Source organism: Mytilus galloprovincialis, chromosome 3, assembly GCF_965363235.1.
Source record: "Mytilus galloprovincialis chromosome 3, xbMytGall1.hap1.1, whole genome shotgun sequence".
Lineage (NCBI taxonomy): Eukaryota > Metazoa > Mollusca > Bivalvia > Mytilida > Mytilidae > Mytilus > Mytilus galloprovincialis.
The window spans coordinates 25,414,639-25,440,002 of record NC_134840.1 but is presented as its reverse complement, the minus strand read 5'-3'; the positions used below and the strand labels follow the sequence as shown (position 1 = coordinate 25,440,002).

Genomic DNA, 25,364 nt, shown 5'->3' with positions numbered 1-25,364 from the left:
AATATCGATAGGATTTCTGTAGAGAATAAATTCCACACTTTATGGTAATAAGCTTTTTGGAATTAAGATTCTCTCCCACTAGGTATAAAATACTGCGACATGAGTTATAGTGATCTAAATAGGATCTATTATAAAGACACGAAATCAATTAAAATACTAGGTCCAAACTTTGTAACTTATTCATCTCTTTTATATGTGTGAACAAAGACATATAACTCGCCATTGGTACAAAAAAGTGTCTATGTCAGTTTACTTTTAAAATACAAGTAGTTACAGTTGATTCTTATCTAGAAACCACTTTTGTGGTCTCGTGGTAGCATGCAATCACGAGAGGATATGGGTATGAACCCCAAATGGGGACCAAACCAAAAATGTGAAGTTTGTTACCTTGTAAACTAGGATGTGAAATTTTTAGATCAGCGTATCGGTCTAGTTTAAAGAAGGGTTAATATATCATATCACATAATTGTGTTAGGGGACGACCATTTGATATTCTGGGGGGGGGGGGGGCAGGAGGATTTTGAAAATAGATAACTCAGCCTTGATAATCACAAAAATAAATGGTTTGTTCTGTGGTAGTTTGAAAATAAATTACCTGACTTGCAATGTATAGAAAATAAATAACTCAGCAGGTCTAATCGAAAGTATGAGATGGCACCAGATTCTTCATAAATTCATCTTTTTCACAAAACAAATTGGGAAACACTTCCCAATTTTTTTAATAACAAAAGTATAAATATTATTTAAATATACTTGAAATGTCTGAAAATTGGTTTCATTTTACTTGAGGTATATTGTCTCAGGAAACCTTACCTCACCTTTATTTTAACAGGGCCGTAACTACATGTAGGAAATTTCAAAACCAAACGCTTGTCTCTATATCAAATTGTGTTCACGGCCTTGCAAGAAGAAAGTTCTGTTTTCCCTCAGACTTATAGCCCTGATTTTTCGGGATCAATGTTTCTTATTTATTTGTCTTTTGTTCATTGATTGCTCTTCTGTATTCTGTTAGTGTTGCATTCCTTTTGTAATCTTGTAATTTTGTTATGAACTTGATCATGAGTTTAGAAAAAAAAACAGCAGCCACAGGCCTAACTATGTGAATTCCATTTTTGCTTTATCATGCACATTGATCTTTTGATGTTGTCCCTAGAAACTTCAGTCTTGCACTGAATTTATACATTTTTCTTTGAGACCAAAATATTGTCAAAAAATTATTAAAACAAAACTTCATTTTCAGATTATGAAAGGATCTTCGGAACACCCAGAAAGCATGATTTTGCATCATTTGTTCTATAGCTTCTTGGGCCTTCAGTGGCTCCAAAACCCTACAAAAAAAATTTTGCCTCGCTCCGCTCGGCGTAGTATGTTTGCCAATACATTTATAACTTCCTACTTATAACTAAACTTCAATACTATGTATGAATGCAATACATGTATATGCAGTTGGGAATTTAAAAGATTCATTTCTGCAGAGGGGGATGGTTAATCTAATTAAATGGTACATAATGACTTGCCTATACTACATGTATATGTATTATTTATAATAAACAAATCATTTAAAAAATTGTATGTTTTCGAATATCAAAAATATGGTTGTGAAAATGAATAATCAGTCCCTTGCTTTAATGAAAATAAAAAATCTTGCTTCAATAGTGCAGAAAATGAATAATCTGTCCTCTTAGTTTATAAAAATAAATAACCGATCAAAAACAAATCCTCCTGCCCCCCCCCCCCCCCCCCCCCTCCAAAATATCAAATGGTCGTCCCCTTATCGTTCTGAATAATTATTTGGCATAGCCTTTGAAAATCCACCATCCATCCTATTTCTAATCCAGACGATTCAAAGAATCCTGACACGAACAATTCGTAATTACAGATAAATCAAATGTTTATTTAGATTCAAAGTTTAAAACTTAAGTTTTCATCGTTTGATTTATCAAACCTAAAGAAGTCCGCCATCGTTTAGACAATTTTTTTAAGAAATCAATGGTCTAACGAGGCAAACATTGTTCAACATTTTGTAATCTTTCAATACTTGAAGAGATGTTATATTTTATTAATGCGTATTAAATTTTATGTTCCAACTACAAACAACTCAAATGTGAAATTCTTGAACATGAAAGAAAGTTGTACAGCAGTAAATTCCGTTACCATTAAATGAATCTTATTCATAAATAGAATCGTATTAAAGAATTCATTGATAAAATTATAATGTGAAAGAATTTCAAATGCCAAACGATTGACACTGACGCGAATCAACAGGAAGTACCAGTCTTAATTCATCCAAGTCTGGTAGAAAATGACCTTATGTTAAGTTAGAACATAGTGCCTACATCAACTAATCGTCTAAACTACAGTAATTAGGATTTAAGGTTTAAACGATTGATCAGATTGTCACTGTCTCACTTTAGATGGAAGTAGGTACGTAGTTCGGTTTTAGATAATATTTCTATGAAGATGGAAAGCTTGTGACATTTGCGGTTTAATACGTTACTTTGTATGAAGATAATGAATTCATTAAACAAATCAATGCTTTATTTATTGGTTACAAATCACTAGAAGGAAGTTTCCATGCCGCTAAGCATGTAACATTTCGGTAGCTCAAAAAATGGTAAAATCAAAATATTAATCTTGTGCAATGCATCCATTACTAACCCCTCGTATATATAAGAACAAAAAAAATTGCGAAAGCAAATTTACAGATCTAACATTGTTGGGCTGATGTTTAGACGAGCTGTATATGTTACAGTGAATTTGTATAATCAGTGATTATGTAGAATCCCTGAAATTTTCAGGGATTATGTAGAATCACTGGCTAATTTAGGGATTATATATAATCACTAAAATTTTCAGGGATTATGTATAATCACTAGAAAAAACATCAGGGATTCTACATAATAACTGAAATGAAGAAATAGTTTTATTTATAAAGAAAATAAATAAAAGTCAAATAATTTATCTATCAAATCATATTAAAACATCACTTTAAACATTAAGTGTAAAATGTTAAGCACAATATATCAAAATAACAACCCCAATTATTTTTGATAATGTTAGACACAATATATTTAAATGTTAAACTAACTATATTAAAATACATTGTAATATGCTTCACATCTGTTTTACCACAATATCCACACTTAAAAAACGTTTTTTGTAAAAACCTTTTCCTTCACATATCCTTTCCTTAGAGAAAAAATTGTTCAGTAAAAAAATCTGATGGTATCCCAAAATAAAAGCAACAGTAGTATACAGCTGTTCGAAATTCATAAATTGATTGGGAAAAAAATCCGGATTACAAACTAAAACTCAGGGAAACACATTGAATATAAGAGAAACACAACATTAAAATATAACACACACAGAAACGAACTATAATATAATAATAACAACAAAAAAGGGAATTAAATTAGCAACCTTGAACTGGTTTGATCAAGATACAATAATTTGTGGCCAGGCGACATTCCTTTTCAGACTTTTTGTGAACAATTATTGCCATTATGTTTTTGGGGTTTCCCTTGCCTTTTTTTTACCCTGTGGAATTGCTATGAGATTACACCAAATGCCAGCTTCCTCGAAAATTTTGTTCTATTTGTCAATCCTCCGGTCTGCCTGTTTTTCTATACATTTAGATGCGTAAGTTCTCTCAGTGTGAATTTCTTGTTCATTTGAACAAAAAAAGTAAATAAATAATACATGCTCTGTGCATCTACCAATAGAACATGGATATCCATCTGACGCTGGCTTTAATAAACAAGCAATACATGTAAAGGGAATGTTGATTTTATTAATTTTGAAGTCTTCAACTTTACCTCGAAACCCTGTGTTGCTTCCTTTTTAGTGTATCGTTAAGATCATCCTCTGTGTTTAAAAGGCAAAATTGTTTAATCTGGCAAGGAATATGAAAGAAAAAAAATATAATTAATTTGTCTTCTTCTTTTTTTTAACAAACATAGAATCCTTAAATTATTGATAATCCCTGAAATCATATCAGGGAATTTGTAGAATAATTATGATAAAGTTCAGTGATTATGTAAAATCACTGGTCATTTTCAGGGATTATATATAATTACTAATCAGTTTAGTGATTCTACATATTCCCTGAAAAATCAGGGATTCTACATAATCCCTGATTATACAAATTCACTGTAACATATATACAGAATGTACACAGCCATGTATCACCATCACTGCTGGTGATCTGATGGATCAATCTGATGTAGAGTTGTCACTGCTTCGGCCGTACTTGTATATACTATCCCCCTTAACTGACTATGAAAGGATTGTAACTTATTTCGGCTTTTTATAGGCATATGCAAGGTAAATCTCAATGAGATAGAACAAAACAGAGAAATTGGAATAAATAAAATATAATATAACATTTTTGCAATTTCTAGGTTAGTTTTTTTTCAGACTGGACAACATATGTACACAAATTTAACAGAGTTAAACCGAATATTTTACATTAACATCCAATTTTTAATTTAGAAGTGTTATTCAGAGTATTAAGTCGTGTCTCGTAAATCTATGAAAAAAAACCCACTTTATAATCAAAATTGTAATTAAAATCACTACTGACGTATGTGGATTCTTATGGAAATCTCGTCAGCTGTTTTTGTAACACTTGTACATATTTACTGTCAAATGATCAACTACTTAAGTATCCAAAAATGTAAAATCACAAAAGTACTGAACTCCGAGGAAAATTCCAAACGGAAGGTACCTAATCGAATGGCAAAATCAAAAGCTTTGTCTGTCGTCAGTAGTTTTTGAGTTGTTGTTATGTGTTTGTGTTCTCTTAAAGGTTAGTTTTCTCCCTTTGAGATTTTCTTTCAATTTTGTTTCTATTTAAGATTTGTATTCTGGTATCAGATATTTGGACTCTTTATTGCGTTCAATTGGAAAATTTGTCTAGACTTGGAACAGTTACACTTTTTTTACATGTCTGCCGATTGAGATCGTATGGTAACCTCTGACAAGATTATATTTTATATATATAGTTTCATTGTTTTCTCTGGAACTAAGGATTACTCCCAATGGTCAAATTTACCTCGATATGTACATTTACCTCGATGTGTACATACATGAACATTGTCTAAAACTTCATTTTCTGTGTTTTCGTAGTTTTAAATATCATTGGATCTGAATCCTTAAATCCTTTTAAAAAAGTACTATCATTATTATGCTACCAGAAACACAGTACACTAAAATGAATGCAAATGTAATTTAGCATTGTGTCTGGGTAACAGATCATTCGGATAATTTAACAATCCCTACTGTTAATTATGCTTGGTTTTTGGGAGAAACAGTGAAAATTAGGTTAACTGTTACTTATAGTGTCTAATTAATGACGCACGATCTGGCCTGTCTAAACAATTGAATGACTGATACACAATAAGTAATGGCGAATTAAAGAATGGGAAATAAAGAAAACAGCAAAGTAGAATAAAAAAAAGCTCGAGATTAAGTGTAGAATTCGGGCATAAACGTCAAACTTAAGATATAAGAATTTGAAACGTATAAAAAATATATTTATGACTCCAGAAAAAAGCAAAAGGAAGATATGAACAAATGTAGATATCAATATTATTTTTTTTTAATTAATTGATAATGTGCCCACAGCATAAAATAGTGTGGTGCTCATAAAGTATCCACACACGTGTTTAAAAAAATTAACAGTATATCCAATTAATATGTACAAACAAGTAAAAATATGCATTGGTTATTATTGTTCGAAATTGATACATTTCGTGAACAGCATCAAATACGATAAATAATAAACAAAAATAATTTAAGCAATCCTATTAAATCTCCCTTCAATCTACAGTTGTATCTGTTAACTGATTGAAAAATCAGAGCTAGCTCCAAAAATCGATATTTAAAAACATTTCATACGGAAATGAGATAATATGACAAACGTTTTGCCACAGATCATAACTGATTCCAATTCAGTTACACTTCGCCAACAATTGTTTTTGTAATTGATACAGTCAATATTTAACTGCTTGTAGAAGTCAAGTAGAACACATTTTCTTTCTTATGTTGTATTTCTTTTGGTCAATTGTGCAGATATGTTCGTATGAAAAACGATAATGTCTCCGACGAATCATTCACCGAATTACATTATAATGAATACAGCTGTATAGTAAAGAGTAGAGAGTGGAAATAATTGTACAGATATCACAAAAATATCATGAAAAGAAAAAAGGATAGACGAGATAAAACCATCCTTACCTTTGATAAGTTTAATGCGAATTCATAATATTGACAGAGCTATAAGGAGGTGTGGTAGGATTGCCGACAAGACAACTATCCACCAAAGTTCACATGAAGTCTATATTTGTCTTTAAATGTTTTTATTGAGAGTTTTGATTTTTCGGATTGTGTTTTCTTTAGTATTTCTATGTTGAATCTCGAACCGGTGTCCCTATTGGAGTAGGATCTACTTTCCCTCAAAGATTACCAGAGATCATCCGCGGTTATAAGTATGGTTCGTTTTACTCAGTCTTTAGTTTTGTTTGTTTTGGAATTGTTTCCTCTGTTTGTCTTCGACTTATGATGTTTAAATTGTTACCTTGGTAAATCTTCTGCATCTTTTTCATATATGGAATAAACCTTGTTGTTATGTTAGATTGAGTAATTTATCCTTAATACCTTACCGTTTCTGAGACAAGCGCATTATTATAGTAAAAAATAAATCTTGCACATAGATTCAACTTCTTATAAGTGCAATAGATATAGATCAACACCATGGGTTTTATTCAAGTCGATATGAACAAAAATGCCAAGCGCTTTGTTTTATTTCAATTGCATGGTCTTAATAAACTTCCGAAAAAGATCCCTTGCTACAATTTCTTTACAAATAAAGATAGATTTTCTATCATTATATAATTCTTCTTAATTGCATTTCACTTTACAAGTTTTCTTGAAATTAAAAAGAAATTGAATTATCCAATTCACAATTTAGAGTGAGTGCAGTATACATTGTCACTCGCAACTCCAGTTTTGAATAATTGTATTAATGATACTTTCTTTCAAATGTGTCAAAAAAGAAAAACACTGCAATATATATAAATCCAAAAAATGTTATGTGTTTATAAACTTAAGTGCAGTGCAGCAGTTAAATCATTGTTATTTTATAAATGTCTTTATATGTAGACAATTGTCATGCAGCAGTAGTCTAAGGAATTAAATCCAAACAGATTACAGAGGTCAATTTGAATGCATAGTGAGCACATAAAAACCAGAATATATACTCTGGTTTTTTTTACATGCAAATGATAAAACAAATGTTCCAATACCATTGGCCATTACAATAACTGTCTATTAATGCGACTGTAATGTTGAAATAGCCGTGCGACGAATATATGAAAAATGGTTTTCGTTGAATAAGCCATGGCTATCAATAAATATATAACTAAGAAACAATGATATTTTTTTAACAAATATCATTGCAAAACTACGACTAAGTATATCTTATCAGATATTGAAATAACCATTTGAGGGTTCAATGATTGTTAAGGGTACGATGGTTGTTTAACAAAATATCTAAGCAAAGAATAACAGTAAACTGTTGTCAAAATACAAACTAGCTCCCTAAAATAGTGCTGTTTTTCAAACAAATGAATGGTCTTACTTTACCAATGGTCATAAGATGGGAGAGTATTATATGAACATTGCCTAGATGAATATTTTACACATATTTTTGAACAGAACCTTCGTTTAATATATTGATTAATGATATTTATTAAGCCTAAAACAAATGGATCATAATTTTGACTTATAAAAGAAGCAAAAAAAAAAAAAAAAAACCACACACACAACACAACACAACACAAGAGAGGACAATGTATCGTCTAAGTGACAATATATTATACAAACTATTTTGTATTAACGCGTTATTTTCCGTTATCTGGGACACTCGGTCAATGAACGACAGATTTTAGCCTATTGTGTAGTTAACCAAAATCAATGTTGACGACTGCCCGGAAGACTTCAAATCTTAGACATTGCATTTATAATTTCACTAAGTCTTCTATCCATTAGTTAAGATTAAGACTTTGGAAACCCTTCACTGTAGTTAATGGCTTTTGAACGATAACTTTTATGTAATATTGTAGAGTTTGCAAAGCTACATTAATGAAAGCATCAAAGCGTCTGTGCGAATAAAAGTAGATTTTAATCAGTCAATGAGGCAGTAACATAAGTTTGCCTAATGTCACAGTTCCGCATTCAAATTCTAATATAAAATATTGCCTCTTCTTTCTTCTCTGATTGTGCTGGATATATCCTTATAGAGACGACCAATTTTATTTTCTGCCGATGGGGAGACAGGAGGGTCTAGAAAATTAATATCTTGGCCTGTTAAGAGCTTAAAGTATATAACTTGGCCTTAGACAGGATTGAAATGAAAATTTCGCAACAAAAAATTGAGGAAATCATTGTAATGAAGAAAAAAAACATGCGTAGCTACAAATGAAAACCCATTCCTCAAAATTCCTACTGCGGTCTTTAACAAAAGAAAAGCGCATACTCACTTATACAAATAGAAAAATAACACACAAGAAAAGTGCTTCTCTCTGTAGAGTAACAGAAGTAACCTTACAGTCTCTTGTCATACAACAAAAACACGTCTTTCGTGGTCGTACACAAATCAACCTTCTAACAATTAACAATATAATATAATATACAATACAATATATAAAACAGCGCACGGGGTCCGCCCTAGCAGTCAATAAGCTGATTATAGAAAAGTACTTCTCTCTGACAGTACTAAAGCAATAACCCGAATGTCTCTTTCAATAGAAAAGTACTTCTCTCTGACAGTACTAAAGCAATAACCCCAATGTCTCTTTCAATAGAAAAGTACTTCTCTCTGACAGTACTAAAGCAATAACCGAATGTCTCTTTCAATAGAAAAGTACTTCTCTCTGACAGTACTAAAGCAATAACCCGAATGTCTCTTTCAATAGAAAAGTACTTCTCTCTGACAGTACTAAAGCAATAACCCGAATGTCTCTTTCAATAGAAAAGTACTTCTCTCTGACAGTACTAAAGCAATAACCCGAATGTCTCTTTCAATAGAACAGTACTTCTCTCTGACAGTACTAAAGCAATAACCCCAATGTCTCTTTCAATAGAACAGTACTTCTCTCTGACAGTACTAAAGCAATAACCCGAATGTCTCTTTCAATAGAACAGTATACTCTTTGACAGAACTAAATGTAACCTCTTACAGAAAAAAAAACCGGCTGAACGAAATAGCGTGCACTCTTGATGAGTGAAACATTTTGGCAACAACGTGATTGGAACAAATTTATGGGGGTTATCCCCGAACTTTTTGTAATAAGCGCGCAATTTAAATTGGAAATAATTTTTATCTCCAAATTTCCCAATTAACTGCTGTATTCTATAATACAATTTTAAACTGGGGAAAAGGTTTGTGGAAAAGGTTTGTTCCATAAAATCTTCGCTTTACTTCTGAATACTTCATTTTGCTAAGGAAAGGAAACGATTAATTCTCTAGTAAATTAATCACAAGTATCTTTATTTAGTAAGCTGCTACAACTAAGTAAAAGTGCAACCTGAAAAAACACAATCACATATTGTACTTTTAAAATTCGTTTTCCTTTTGTTTTAATCACCTATGATGAGAGCCTGTTGATATCATATAAGAACCGAAAGAAGTGTTTATGATGAAATTGAAATCGCTGTTTTGGTCTAAGTACTTTGCTAGAGATACAACTGCTTGAGTTGATTTACACAACTCCAGATTTATATCCTTTTACTCAGATTTTCTGTTCATGGAATCGTCAGAACTAAAACTGAAAGTTTATTTATGTAGATGCATGAATTTCTATTTTGTAGGTCCTTATTTTTAATTTTAAAAACAAAACTGAATAGAATAATCGCATTATTTGACTGCGTCTCTAAGAAACAGAGACTATTTTCTTTAGGCATCATTTGTTAGGATCAATGAACAAATAAAATATGTTGATATTAAAATTAGGATCATTCGCGCAACAGTACGTCAGAACTTTCAACTTTTCATGCTTATAGATTAACCCAAGTCACCTTTTCATTCAAATAAAAAGTATCGACTGGATGTAAAAGGAATGAATGAACGGAATCAGGATCGCAATTAAGGGTATAGTCATGCTTTATGTGAACCAGTTCCTCAGCTTCCGCTTGCATGTCCGACCTATTGCACCATACAATTCAAAATGTCATTTTCCAGGAAATTCACTTTTAGAGTACAAAATATATTTAACTTGAAATAATGACATGAATATCTAATGCGAAAATGTTACAGGCTGAGAATAACTCTAAAAACAAACCACGAACTACAGGTGCACGTGACCAATCTATTTTGAATCAATGAACTCAAATTCAGACAGACATTTCAAACACAGAAGAATTGTATTGACTCCGACTGCTGGCGGAACCGTTTACATGCTACATTATTTTAAATTCTGTCAGATGAAAAGTGTTTAAGCAACGACTATTCTGTTTTATATTTTTAAAATACTAAGGCTATCTTTTTAAATATTAAGCTGCAATTTCTCTGGCAAAGCTTCAGATTCTTGGTTATTCCTTTTTTGGGGGGCAATAAAACTGTGTTTATTAATCTTTAATGCCTGAAACTATTGATTTCAAACGTTCGTGAGTGTCTCGGAATAGCTTATACACCATTGTTACCGCCTTCTATTACCGTAAATTCTATAAGTGTAGAATACCTTAACTTGTTTCACAACAGGTTCATAGATTTAAAATTAATAAAGGTTTCATGTTAAAAAAAAACAATCACTTTGTCTTCTAACCATATCCACAATGACCATTTTGCAAACTACATGCAATTAGTGCAGACCAAAGATATGAATCCAGTGCATTCACCTTACGTTTATTGCTTTCAATGAATAAATATAAGACAACATAATAGTATGGCTGTCAAAGATAGTCATCAATTTGTATTGCCTGTATTACCGGGTTGTATAGATATGATTTTACTCTGATACTTGACATAATTGATTTTTGGACAACGGCCGTTTGGTGATTTCTGAAATAAGTGGACTGGAAATATTCTGGACTAGAAAAGCACTTTTCTTCGTCTAGATTTTGTGTGTGTCTATATTCTACTGTATTTATCCACTCTAAATGTTTACTGACAAACTGGAATAAACCATAGAGGGAAATTAAAAGCAATATATGTTGTTAGTCATCTGAATGGAATTTGATATATCCCTGATTTTTCTTTTGGATAATTTATTTAAATAAACATAATCAGTTTTACACTTGGATACTTATAAAAATACTGCCGATGCTATAATTTTGGCACTGCACAAAGCAAAACCTTTCTTGGACTGATCTGAAACTAAATCCGACCAAAGAACGTAATAACTTAAAAGATTTACTTAGGTTTTGAACCTCCAGTCTCTTCTTAGTTATTCTCTTATTTACTACTGCAATATTTGAAATTCTTTTTGCAAATGTAACTCGGTATTGAAACGCAAAATGAGGAATAGCTTATGATTGTCTTTAATGTTTTCCAAAAGATAAATGATGTCTTACTAAATTTCGGGTTGAATATAAATGAGCGGTTTTTCTTGAAAATCTAGGTCGCTGTGTGGAATTAGTTACATGTATACGGTCTCGACTAGATAAATATGTCAATTTTGCAGTCATGATTGACAATATATTTGTTTCGTCCGGAGGACGTGTTATTCAACAGACTGTCGGCATTCCAATGGGAACAAATTGTGACCCTCTTCTTGTCGACTTGTTTCTTTATTATTATGAAGCTGACTTCATACAGAAACTTCTTAGGAAGAAGATAAGAAGTTAGCAATATCCTTTTACTCTACTTTCCGCTATATAGATGATGTTTTTTCTCTAAAATAATTCAAAATTTGGTGACTATGTTGAACGCATCTATCCCATCGAACTGGAGATAAAGGATAGATACAGATACAGTTAAGTCGGCCTCATATCATGACTTACATCTAGAAATTGACAACAAGGGTCGGTTGAAAACAAAACTTTGCGACAAAAGAGATGATTTCAGCTTTCCAATTGTGAACTTTCCATTTCTAAGTAGCAACATTTCAGCAGCACCTGCATACGGGGTATATATCTCCCAATTGATACGATATTCCCGTGCTTGTATTTCCTATCATGATTTTCTTGACAGAGGGTTGCTGCTCACAAGGAAGCTATTAAACCAAGAGTTCCAAATGGTGCAGTTGAAATCATCCCTTCGAAAATTTTACGGACGCCATCACGAGTTGGTTGACTGTTATGGAATAACCGTTTCACAAATGATATCGGATATGTTCCTTACGTCGTAACTATAATCCCCTTCCCTTTCATGAATGTGACCTACCGAATCAGACTTTTTACCGGATTTGTTATCACATAAGCAACACGACGGGTGCCACATGTGGAGCAGCATCTACTTACCCTTCCGGAGCACCTGAGATCACCCCTAGATTTTTGCGGGGTTCGTGTTGCTTATTCTTTAGTTTTCTATGTTGTGTCATGTGTACTATTGTTTGACTGTTTATCTTTTTCATTTTTAGCAATGGCGCTGTCAGTTTATTTTCGATTTATGAGTTTGACTGTCCCTTTTGTATCTTTCTTTCTCTTATCATAATATGTTTCCTCCAAACTAATGAATTATTCTTTTTGAGTATGAAACAAATATTCCATTTAAGAACTGAAAGATAACCAGTTATATATATGTGATAGGCCGTGTCTACTATTTCGGCGAGCTGGAATAATAGCAAAAAGATATATTCTTTCGGCCATCCGTAAAAGTTTTTTTCTATGTTTTTCATGAGGATCCCCTTTCACGTTGTAATAATTTCAAAATATTCTTGACATAATTCCGATCTGTTTTCTCATTTGAGTATTAAGTTTGATATTTCATTGGATTAAAAGATAATTTTTTTTTTTGGCAGTAGGCTATGTTTTTATAAATTACGCCTATAGTCAAAAAATTCGTTAGAGGAAAATAATGCAAAACGAGAAGGAACGTTTTTAAATCAATTTTCTACACAAGATTGTATCTACATAAACTAATTTTCTGTCTACTGATTCATGGACACGTTCATAAGTGTTGATATTGCGAATTGCCCTACAGGCAAATGTGATATTTTTTTCAGTTAAAAGCCGGAAATTCACCAGTTAGTCGGATTGTTCAGAGCGATGAAAATAATCAAAATGCAATGTCAGGAAAACTGGACGAGACATACGGCCTAATACAAAACTAAAATAACGGTTAAACATATTGAGATGTATAGGATTAATAATATAAAAGCGTAAGTTAGCAGAGGGATGTACTCGATGGTACCATTTTTATTTTGCTTTGGATACTGCAAACCTATTGTGTGTCGGAAGTTGTCATAATTTCTCACTCCTCCTCCCATTCTGTTGTAACTTCTGGGAGTTAATCCAAAGAACCTCCTACCATTTTTGTTAATTACAGGAATTTTCATCTTTAGAGTATGATTTCCACATTACACCAAAAGAAATACGTCCATGGTTTACACAAGTAAATTTGAATAAAAATATACTATATCATATCATTACTCACAAAAATAAAAATAGCTATGCAAAATATCTCTGATATAATTTTATGGGGACAGTTTATATCCTGTCGTCTTACAAATTCTCTGAGGTAAAAGAGACTCCTTGTAGATATAATGGGGATATAAATAAATGGCCTTTATTTTATTGCCTTCTTACCCATCAGAACGTATTCTTAACATTTTTTTCTATAACAATTGATACAATCTTACCGACAACACTAAATGAAAACAGTTCCATTGGCAGAAGGCAATTACAGGATAATTCCTGGAATCCAATTTAATTATAAATGTCGTAAACGATACAGTGCAACATATAAAGGTCTTTACGAAAATTATCTTCAGCGGATCAGAAAAGCAAGCTAGGGTGTGCTTAATTATATACAAGACGGATTCAAACGATTAAAAACTTAAACAAATACTGGTATGACAACTCAAAGGTTTATTCCCTGTGGATCGTTAGGGACTTTTACAGGAAAACACACAGACTGGATGGTGACTAACTAAGTAACATAAAATTATAAAAAAATGTGAGAATTAAGCATATTCATATCGCCTTTGAATTCAAGTGTATTATCGATTTTATCTATTGTTTAAAGTGCTAACCCCCCCCCCCCCAAAAAAAAAAACAAACAAAACAAAACAAAACAAAAAACAACAAATAAAAACCAAACCTACGAACAAAGAAGCCAAACTTGTAGAACTGGGCCAAACACTAAATCGACATATTCTCGATCTGATTTTTGCTCAACATTTGCCTCTGTATATTATTTAAGTTTTAGTTATTTGGTCATAGTACATGTATTGGTAGTGTAAGTCCCGCAATCGACAAAAAATGTTTATTTTACTCTCATGAAAACCCGCATGATATGATTTTGTTTCTTCACACTTTCAATTATATTTTGTCATCTTTAAAAGCCCCTATTATATAGAATGCTTCGGTTTACACCGGTTATTCATAACCTTTTAAATCATACATTGAAATCACATTCTAGTAATTAAAACCCGTGCATAGTTTTAATAATATATAGTTACATTACATGTATGTTTCAGGAGAATTTGTTATTTTGATTGGATAACAGCGCTTGTTCGTCATAATAGAATTCACCTTCATAGCCCAATGAAGTTTAAAATCCACGATGACACGTGATATCACAAAATAGTTGTTTTCGATTGTCATAGCGAAAAATGTAATTACAAGTATTGAATGCTTCTTTTAGTAATTTCATAAGGTTGTAAAAGTGTTGACCGTGCGCACATTTTTAGAATGAAGTGCTTCCGCGTTTCATACAAAATGTACTTCGGTCAACGCTTTTACACCCCTATGAAATTACTAAAGGAAGCATTCAATTCTTAAAGACAATGTACATATAATTAGACGGCGAAAAATGAACAGTTTCACCAAAAGTGGAAAAAGAAAAAAATAGCAATTAGAAAAAAAAACATTGTTAAAATATAGGATACATTAAAAAAAAGTAATCGTTGCCATATTTTAACACAAACTGTGACATGACGAATATTCTTAATTGATTCTGCAAATGATTTTTAAAACCTGGATAGCTTACCAGAAAGTAAAATTTAATATGGATGTGTACAATTTATTTCTCTCATCAATTCATTCGTTGTTCTCGTTGTGTTAATGATGAAGTATTTATTTCGTTAGTTCCAATTTGATTGGTCTTTTTGTATTTGACGAAAAAAAATATGCACCACATGCAAAATGATCAAAGATTCTGACTAGAAAAATCAAACTCAGAAGCTGACTTCTTTTTTAGATATGACGAATTTGATGTTCAATTCTAGTATGTTCATTTTGTAGATACGATATATCCTCATGTTTCTACACACATCCACAAAGATGATTTTCATTATCTACTGAGTGGATTTGTAACAAATTACAAACGACCGAAGATTCTGTAATGAGGAGTACCCAAATTGCACCCATGCTTAACTTCACTTCCGATAAATCGAACAAAATGATGATTTGTTTTATTTCTTCACATATTTTGATCAATTTGACAATAATTCATGCTAAATTTACATTTTGTAAGAAATGGATGTTGGCAAGCCAACACATTTCCATTGCACATTTATAAAAGGCAAACTTTACTTTTTTCACTGGTTGCCTTCATCTATTGGTATATAATGTAACTGTTCAGTGTATATTTATGTGTATCTAGCTATGTTGAAAGACGCACCTATTGGCATTCTGTAAGAAAACCTAGAATATTTCATTTACGACACCATTTCAAGTAAATTTAGTGTTTTGAATGTATAACCAATCCCACTTTTTCTTCATCTTTTCCTTTTGGTTATTACTAACCTGTCATTATGATGTAAGAGGACAATTAACGAACATTGAGAGTTTAAACTCAGAATCTACTGCTACAGAAAGCTAACACTTAATTTTTAATCAATTTAATTATATTTATTACATTCTTTTTATTACTGTAAACAGTTTAAATGAATTATTTCCAGTGGCGTAGCCAGGGTTCATATGATGTGGATGCGAAACTGTCGCCGAGCGGAGCGAGGCGAAAAAATTTTGGGACCATTTTATGCAGAAAATGATATTTTTTTGACATTTTCCCTGTATGCATGTGTACGCCCCTACAATCCGACACTGGCTAGATTTTTGTTTAATTTCAAAATACCCACCAATATATATGTTTCTCGAAGGATCCGAATTGACTCCCTTTTGTTGGAATTTAAGCCTCCAAATGAGGTTTTTGATTACTTTTCTTAACGAGTTGCAGGGGACATGGAAATATCGGACGGACGGACGGACGGACTTGTTAGCCCTGTCATGTGTACAATTCTTGCCATATTTTTGTGATATTTATATCATCAGCAATATTTTTGACTCTTGCGATAATAAGTACTGATCGAATATTTTTAACCAATTAATACCTTTGAAATATAAATTATAACGGAAATCCCACTGCATTTGGCCTGAAGCTTTTATTTCTCTTAAGATATTAATAAAAAAAAAGAAGAAAAAAATGTTTTTTTTGTTATTTCACTTGTATCTTGGATAGATAAAATATGAACAATGCGGGGACATTTATCGTTCTTTTATTGAAAATAAAATTAATATTTTTACCTAGATGGAAAAGGGAATTTATAAGTCCAGGAATTATCAAATTCCGTTACAAGGCCGTAACTAGGCATCTTATTTTAGTGAGGTAAAAGAATTTTTTTTTTTGGAGGTTATGAAATGAATGGTGCAAAATCCTGCATTCTAGGAATTTTTAGAGAGTTTGCTAATGTTTTGAATTTGGACACTTTTATATAAATTTTTCATATTTTTAGACTTTTACTAATGTTCACCAAATTTTTAACAACTTTATTTAAATTTATATGTAAGATAATCATCCAAATATAACTGATTTGAGTCTGTTGCCAGAACATAGAACAAACATCGATTCAGTAGAGTTTGCCAAATTTTTCTATGGCTGGTTCAGTCAAATCGTTTCAAAATCATAATTTGGTCTTGCTGCTGATAGCCTTATCGCGATGAACATGGAGCATGGCAAGACCGCACATTCTCTCGACACTGATGCATGCTCTTTTCCAAGTTTTCCGTCGTTTCAGTGCAGTCTGTGTTTCTAAAGGTAGCACATTATCATCAACACAATGATCAATGATCATGAATCAATGTCTTCCAATTTCTTCTCCGTCAGCAATTCGGTAGCAACATCGGTAGTAACAATTTTGTTTGCAAAAGGGAATTAAGCTTTCCTGTAAGCACCATCATACTGTCGCAGTTACAAAATATTAAACTCGCTTTTATGCTGACAAAGAGTAGACAAACTAGGGATAGAATGAGATAAGATACATGTATATGATTCTATCTATATATATGAAATGGGTACAAGGGAATTGGAATGGAGTTTATAAATACTAGTCATGTCCCAGGAAACGATATCAGGATATGATTGATTAGTTGTTAACTAATAATGTTGTTATGTCATCGCTCTGCTTGGCTCAATTTCAGACCAAACATGTCCGCAGATCTGCGTATCATCATCTTCTGCGCTTGCCGTAGCCGACGATGCGCTACGATGTAGACTTTTTACGAAAAAGTCAGTACTTTTCAGTGATTTATCCATAAACAAATTAAGCCTAAAAGAAAGACTTTTATACTGCTTTGGAAAAAAGTTAAACGCTATTCTCATATCCTCACTATTGTTACGTTTAGATACTAGTACATCTGTGTGTTTCTGCTGCGAACACGTGCAATTATACATTTATCTATTTTTTTTTTTTTTTATTTTTTTTTTGTCAAAATGATGTGGATGCTTGAGCATCTGAGCATACATGCAAGCTACGCCACTGATTTCCGTAAATGCGTCCATTGTCGTATATGCGATACAGTTGTTGTTTTATAATCATAAGTATATGTTCACTTGAGCCTGTGAGCTTATAAAAATAGTCAGTACAGCTGATGGTCATAAAGTCAGTAGTAAGTTCACTTGAGTAGGTGGAGCTTAGAACATGTGTTGTCTGCATCCTCAGGGCACTTGATGAAACAAATTTATAGTACAATGTATTTCCTGTTATTATAATCATTCTGTTATTATTGCTTTGATATAAAGCCCGGATCAAACATAAAATAAATCTGCAATACTCATTATTATACAAAACTCATTAAAACAAAGGTAGGTTTTGAATTTTACACTTCCAACCCACAGCTTTCTTTGAAAGAAAATAATGTAAACAAACTTAAGCTTAGTGGACTTTATTAACTTCAAATTAAAAAAAAAATATGGTAAAAGGATCACTGTCATGGCCCATGTGTATCTTATTAACATTTTTTAGACCACTAGACCAATTAATTTACAAGAATTAGAAAATATATACAATAAATAAAGCGCCAGTGCATATTTAATGTATTGGAGAATGATTTAATTTTGGATGTAACGCGTCTTCTGATTGGCTGACGTTATTTTGTTATCAGACCATATAGACATAATTTAGTCGTGTGACCGTGACGTCATCAACGCTTTTTTTAAGGTTTTCTACGGTTTAAAATGAAATTTAGAATTCAATTATAAGAAATGACTGTAATATTTTTTCTGTCTATTCGAAATAACATAAAAAATGTGGTGCACACTGTTAAATAGAGTTATTCAGTTTGCATCAAATTTTTTATGTTATTTCTACATAGACAGAAAAAATATTACAGTCGCGAGTTATTTAACAGTGTGCATCACATTTTTATACGTTATTTCGAATAGACAGAAAAAATATTACAGTCATTCCTTAAATAATTAAAATAGGATTGGGTTCGAATACCAAAATTACACTGAAGATATTGAAGTGACAGATAGTTATCAAAGGTACCAGGAATATAATGTAGTATGCCAGACGCGCGTTTCGTTTACATGACTCATGAAATGACGCTCTTATCAAAACATTTATAAAGCCAAACTAGTACAAAGTTGAAGAGCATTGAGTATCCAAATTTCAAAAAGTTGTGTCAAATACGGCTAAGGTAATATATTCCTGGGATAAGAAAATCCTTAGTGTTTGAGACTGTGACAGTCCTCTAAAAAAAAGTACATATACGAAAACGATTGTATAGAGATGTAAACAAACCACAAAGCAAAATATTTATTGACCATGCATATATTGGCTTATTGCCAATATTGGCAATTATGATAAGTTTATTTTTATATAGATGTAAAGAGAGTTCGTGTAACAACTCTTTGGAGTTAGAAGGCGAACCATTACAAGAAAAAAAGCGCTAAAAAGTGAATTTTTCCTTAATTGATTTCACTTAAGAGCAATTTTCAAAAAGTTCGTCAATCTTGAATTTAATTTTCAGTAACACCGCTTCCCATTTTACTATTTGGTTGTTTTAGCCTTTCGTATTTCTGAACATAAAGCCTAATTTGCCTGGTCTACAAATGACTGAAAACTACAGCTTTACGAACTTTGACAAACGATGAGGTATAAAGAAGCCAAAAGTTGGTCCCTATAATAGCATAATATATGTACTTCCATTATTCAAGCCTTCAAATACTTTAGTATTAATGTATGGATTTTTTCATATTGGACCTGTAACATGTCCTTGTTATTAATTATGGTCTTGGACAGTTGTAATGGCCCTCGGCGTTGCCTCTGGGCTATAAAAACAATCTTTGGTCATAATTAATACATACAAATACTTCGATATTATTTGGACACTTTAGTACCAAAAAGTACTTGTGATGTCTGACGTTATACAGATGTTGACTTCGATGTATTTGACCTAAATGACCATTTTACACATACTTTGTTTGACAAAATATGTATGAGCCAAAGCCTTACTAAAAAATATTTATACAGACATGAACGTCGTCGTAAAAATGACCGGCTAGTTGTAGAAACATTTCAATTTGGACAAAGCCTTGGTTAATATCTATATATCAATGTCAAGATCTCAAAATATACTATTTTGGCAAGTTTCCTCAGATGTTATTTGTTATATTCATTTTTTTTTAAATAAGGTGACCAAAACAGAACAGCCTCTTGAGTATTTACATTTTTTTTTAACGAGAATGACATTCTAAACAAGCCCTAAACCCCTTTGGAGGTTCATCCATGTGTTGCCTAGGAGATACAAAAAATATGATTTTGGTTTAAATGTCTTCTGATGCAAAATTTTATAATAACATAAAACAAGTGTATCTTATAACATAGCCATTACCAACTATACGTACAGCACTGAATTATTTTTTTTCATTTTTGTTGTCTTACTTTTTTTTCTTGCCATGAAGTTGTCAGTTTCTCCTCGACTAATGAGATTTGGTTGCTCCCAAGTAATCTTTCACACCTCTTTTGTTATAATGGATTAGTGAAAAATTGTTGCTAAATTTTCTAGCAGCATTTGTTCAGACTTTTTTTATATTCAAATTTTTTTTTAATGTTGACCTCATGAGTGAAACCAATTTATTGGAACCTACTCCTGTATGTTCCATAACTTAATTGGCACTCACACCACATCTTCCTATATTCAATTAAGGTGAATTAAGATTTGTTAAACACTGTGCCTTGTTTCTATGGTTATTATGAGAATATTATAATATGAGGTACAAAGTGTGCTAGTGACCTAATAAATCAGTATACGCGTCAGTAAATTATATATATATTTTTTCATTTATGTTTTCTTTTTTTGCTTTTACTTCTGTTTCTAAAGCGTTTGAAATATTCGAATATTGAGCTATAAGACTGATATATCAATTTGTGTTCAAACATACACAGCAACTAAACGATGACTGCATTACTGCAAAATTACGGGTACATATTAAGATTCATGTTTATTGGGTCTTTCTTTCAAATAGCAATTTGTATTTCTACACATTAAGAAATCTCGTCCTTTCTTATACGTTATCCAATGAATGTAAAGGTCCCTTGTCTACACGTAACCTGCACAACATATAGGAACAACAAAACCCAGATAATAAACATGTTTTATCACTTTCCTCGCAGTATCAGGGTTTATATCGGGAAACATACGAAGCGAAGTAGAATTTGAATGTCAGTTATCTTACTAATCTATTGACAAAATTTATTACCGTTTTTTACTACATGATAAACCACAATGAGCCGTATTAATGAATGTTTGCAGTTTTTGAAAAGAAAACTTAAAGTTTATTTTTTAGAGTTTGTTTCACCTTCATTTGAGTTTTAAAACTGCTGTCCTAGTACGGAACACACATTTAAAACATATTTTTTTAGTTTACTATTTAAGCCATCGTGAAACTATATGCTGACAGGAAATAATTAGCTCTGCTTTTAAAAGAATATGTATTCAAAACACGAGTTTTAAAATTCAAAGAGCTTAATAGAGTTATTGAAATAGTCAGGCATTTAGATATAAGAAGATGTGGTATGAGTGTTAATGAGACAACTGCCAATCCTAGTCACAATTTGTAAAAGTAAACCATTATAGATCGAAGTATGGTCTTCTATTTTCTGCAACGCTTTTTAATTTTAGAATACGTTGACATTTAACAACCATTGAAAATAGTTATTGTGTGTTGCTATGTTAAAAACAAATGACTAAATAATGAAACTATAAGCCTTATCGTTAACAATGCAATAACAGAGTTACACAACATTTTTGAAGAATTCTATAGTTCAGGTAAATTTCACATTACAATGTTTACTGGGGGTTGTTGGTGTCTTAAATACGAATACTGTTTTAAGGAATCGCTCATATCAATATTTATAAAAAGTACAAACAATACAATTAAATATTGTATAAAAAAAATCTTCTTACCTTCTTACGGTTCCTGGCACGAATGTCATCACGTCTATTTATATAATCCCCGGGTGCTTTTGTTCCCCATATTCTGTATGCTATTCTTATGTACGAGAAGTTAATAACTATCAGTGGTAATACGTACTGTATACATAAAAGATACACAAAATAGTATCTTCCAAAATTTTTATGCGGAAAAAGCGGTCGACAGAACGGTTTTGTTTTTCCAGTTGCGTTCTCTGGAACTTGAGTGACTTTCATATACAGTGCTTGAGGAATGCTTGAAACTGTCCCAAAAACCCAAATAAAGACTAAAATCACAGCGGCAACAGATTTCTTAAAACCGGCTTTCAATGGATACAGTACAGCTATATATCTATCTATGGCAATACACGTTAAGGTGAAAATACTTATATTTACGGATAAGTCTTTGACAAAAGGTGCAACCCAACACATAAAATCGGCAACGACCCATCTCTGCAATAAAGCCGCTTGGAATTGAAATGGAATGGTGAACATACCCAAAATGACGTCAGCGAACGCTAAATTTGCGATGAAAATATTAGTTACTGTTTGCATCTTTTTATTAATGATGATGACACTTATTACCAAACTATTTCCAATGATAGCAGCAACAGAAATGCTTCCATATAAAATTGCCAACAAAGCAATTATACCAACTGGTACCCGGTATAGGTCAGATATTGTTGAGTTGACCAGTGGTTCTGTTCCATTCCATTCCATAGTCAAATTCGTGGTAGTTATCTGATTTGATGTTATAGTACCAACAGTCCGGACTGTTTAATGTATTGTAATCCAGAAGTACTTTCAGAATAGTATAACACTTCTTTGCATAATGATGAACCACTTTGAACTTTTATACGTCACTCAAAGTTTTTGTTTGCCTCGTCATTAAAATATGTTCTTTGCTTCCCACGCCTTGAAATTAACAAGAATGGTGAATAGCTCCAGTGATACTATTCTGCTTTACATATAGCAGGCTGATTGAATCAATAGAGGAAAAAGGTTCTAACGGAAAGCGCCTGCAGTTCTTTACATTTTTATAATAGCACACTAACAGATAGTTCGAGCGAAAATGAAATTTCTCCAATCACCCAATAATAAAATTATTAGTCGAATAATTACTTCCCCAATTGGATTTATTTGTAGATTTAAAAAAGTGTAATTATGGGCCGCTTAGGGACCTGAAGAACTATTACAATTATTCTGCGGATTTATAAGTAAATCGTATTATGTATAAAGCTCTCATCTTCTTATTCACATCTAATATATATCACTGCTGAAATTCTTCACTAGGAGACTATTAGAGTTAAGTGCTAAACAACAGCACTGAGAAACTGTGTGAAAGACAATGAAGGTATGCTATAAAATAGACAGCCTTTACCTGATTTGTTATCAATACATGTATATAGAATTCGAGTTCGTATTGATACAGATGATTTTTTTTTTTGCGAATTGTACTTTACCGACAATTTTTGTTTTTGCTAAAATAACTTGTTAAATAAATTACCATTACAGCATTTGGTAGGGTGATTGAAGTGTTTGTCATCAAGTACTGATGAGTAGTAGTATTTTATCTCAAACTACAAATTCTATCCTGTACCATGTTACTAGAGGTTGGCGTCAGGGATATTGGCATTTGATTAGAGACTTTTCTTTTTGAATTTTCAACAGAGTTCAGTATTTTTGGGATTTTACTTTCGACAATATTATAAACTTGAAAGCCTTTATTTCACTTTCTGTTTGTGTATTTTTTTTTTTTTTTTTGACAAGGATCATGAGAGATCTTTTAATACACCCACATCAAATTAAGTCGAACTATGTGAAAAGATGGAAAGGTTCAAATACTGTATGGTGTTGCTGTATGAAAGATTTTTAAAGTACAGCAACTTATATCAGAGTGAAGGACGACATGTTTTATATCAGCAGGTAAACTGTTTAAGCTTCTAATAATGAAGACGCTTTTTAAAGATAATGAACTTTGTTAAATTTTCACTGAAAAAAATACACAAAAGCAAAATATTTTTTAGATTGATTGTATTGTTACAGTTTTGAGGCATTAGATTAAACTGGTATCTCTACATTAGAAAAGGCCTGTACTAAGTCAGGAATATGACAGTTGTTATCCATTCGGTCGATGTGTTTGAGCTTTTGATTTTGACATTTTATTAGGGACTTTCTTTTTTGAATTTTTCGCGGAGTTCAGTATTTTGTGATTTTACTTTCTACACAAGACATAGAAATATTTTATACAAATCTATTACAGGTTTCAAAATTTATATGTCAATATGTATATAAAAAAATTACATGAAGAGTTACATGTATGCAACCAAGAATGGGGATCAGCGGGATTTCTCGTTGTTTTTATAGTGATTAAGATAATAACCAGTGTTGACTGCTGTACCCCTATTTTTGACATTTATAATTTATTTCATGTCTGTTTGTCATTCCGGTGAGGAAAAAAATCGGATTAAGATCCTAGGATTTGTGGTTGGAATATCAAATGAATTCGTCCCGATTAATCCGATTCTGAATCAATTTGTACCTTTCGCATGGTAAGAAAGGAGATAATCTATCCCGACAGCGTCGCATTCTCAAGAATGCATTCCGACAGAGATCAGACAGTGACCAAACAGCGAACCAATGTAGAGAAAAGTCATTAGACAAGATCTGGACTCACTCTGGCCTTTATATGCAAGTACATGTTTCCATATCAAGCCCATTCGGCTGGACACCATCCAGATTGTTACGATTTTGATCTAATATACAGCAGAATCTGTCTCGTCATATTCACGATTGTAATTCAACTTGACAAAATCAGCTGTTTTTTCGAATGATACGGGACGAACCAAAGTGTATTCACCTGTAAAAGAGCATCCGTTTATTAAGACAATCAAAATCGCAAATGCATTCTTCGAAATAAATTCATTCTAGATGGTAGGATTGCAATTTCATATTTGCGTCAGACGCGCGTTTCTTTTACAAAAGACTCATCAGTGACGCTCAAATTAAAAAAATTGAAAGGCCAAATAAAGTAAGAAGTTGAAGAGTATTAAAGACCCAAAATTTCTAAAAGTTTGACCGAATACAGCTAAGGTAATCTATTCCTGAGTTAGAAAAGCCTTAGTATATATAGTTTTGTAAACAGTTGATTTATAAGTATGATCATATCAATGATAAGTCATGTCAGACGTGCTGAATACTGAGCTGATGATGCGACCACTGCCCTTTCCTCGATCTTGATATCTATATCATTAACGGGAAGCTTATTAATACAAAAATTTATGATAAAAGAGATGATTTTTCATTTCCTATCGTTAATTATTCATTTTTAGATGGTGACGTTCCCTTGTCACCATCTTATGGTGTTTATTTATCTCCTCGTGTACGAATCGGTCGTGTATGTAACAACGTTTTAGATTTTAGCGAAAGAAATTTATGTATTACTGAAAAATTATTACACCAGGGTTTTCGATATCACAAACATGTCAAAACACTTACTAAAT

The 25,364-nt window shown here is 32.0% G+C and overlaps 1 protein-coding gene across 1 annotated transcript in view; it reads right to left on the bottom strand.

Moving 5' to 3' along the window:
- The window catches only part of LOC143066370 (neuromedin-K receptor-like), a 54,221-nt gene extending 31,356 nt beyond the window's left edge, over window positions 1-22,865 (bottom strand). The window contains exon 1 of the mRNA XM_076239320.1: window positions 21,856-22,865. Coding sequence (XP_076095435.1) covers window positions 21,856-22,581 — 726 coding nt within the window. The 5' untranslated portion in view covers window positions 22,582-22,865. The remainder of the gene's footprint in view (window positions 1-21,855) is intronic.
- Window positions 22,866-25,364: the final 2,499 nt, after the last annotated feature.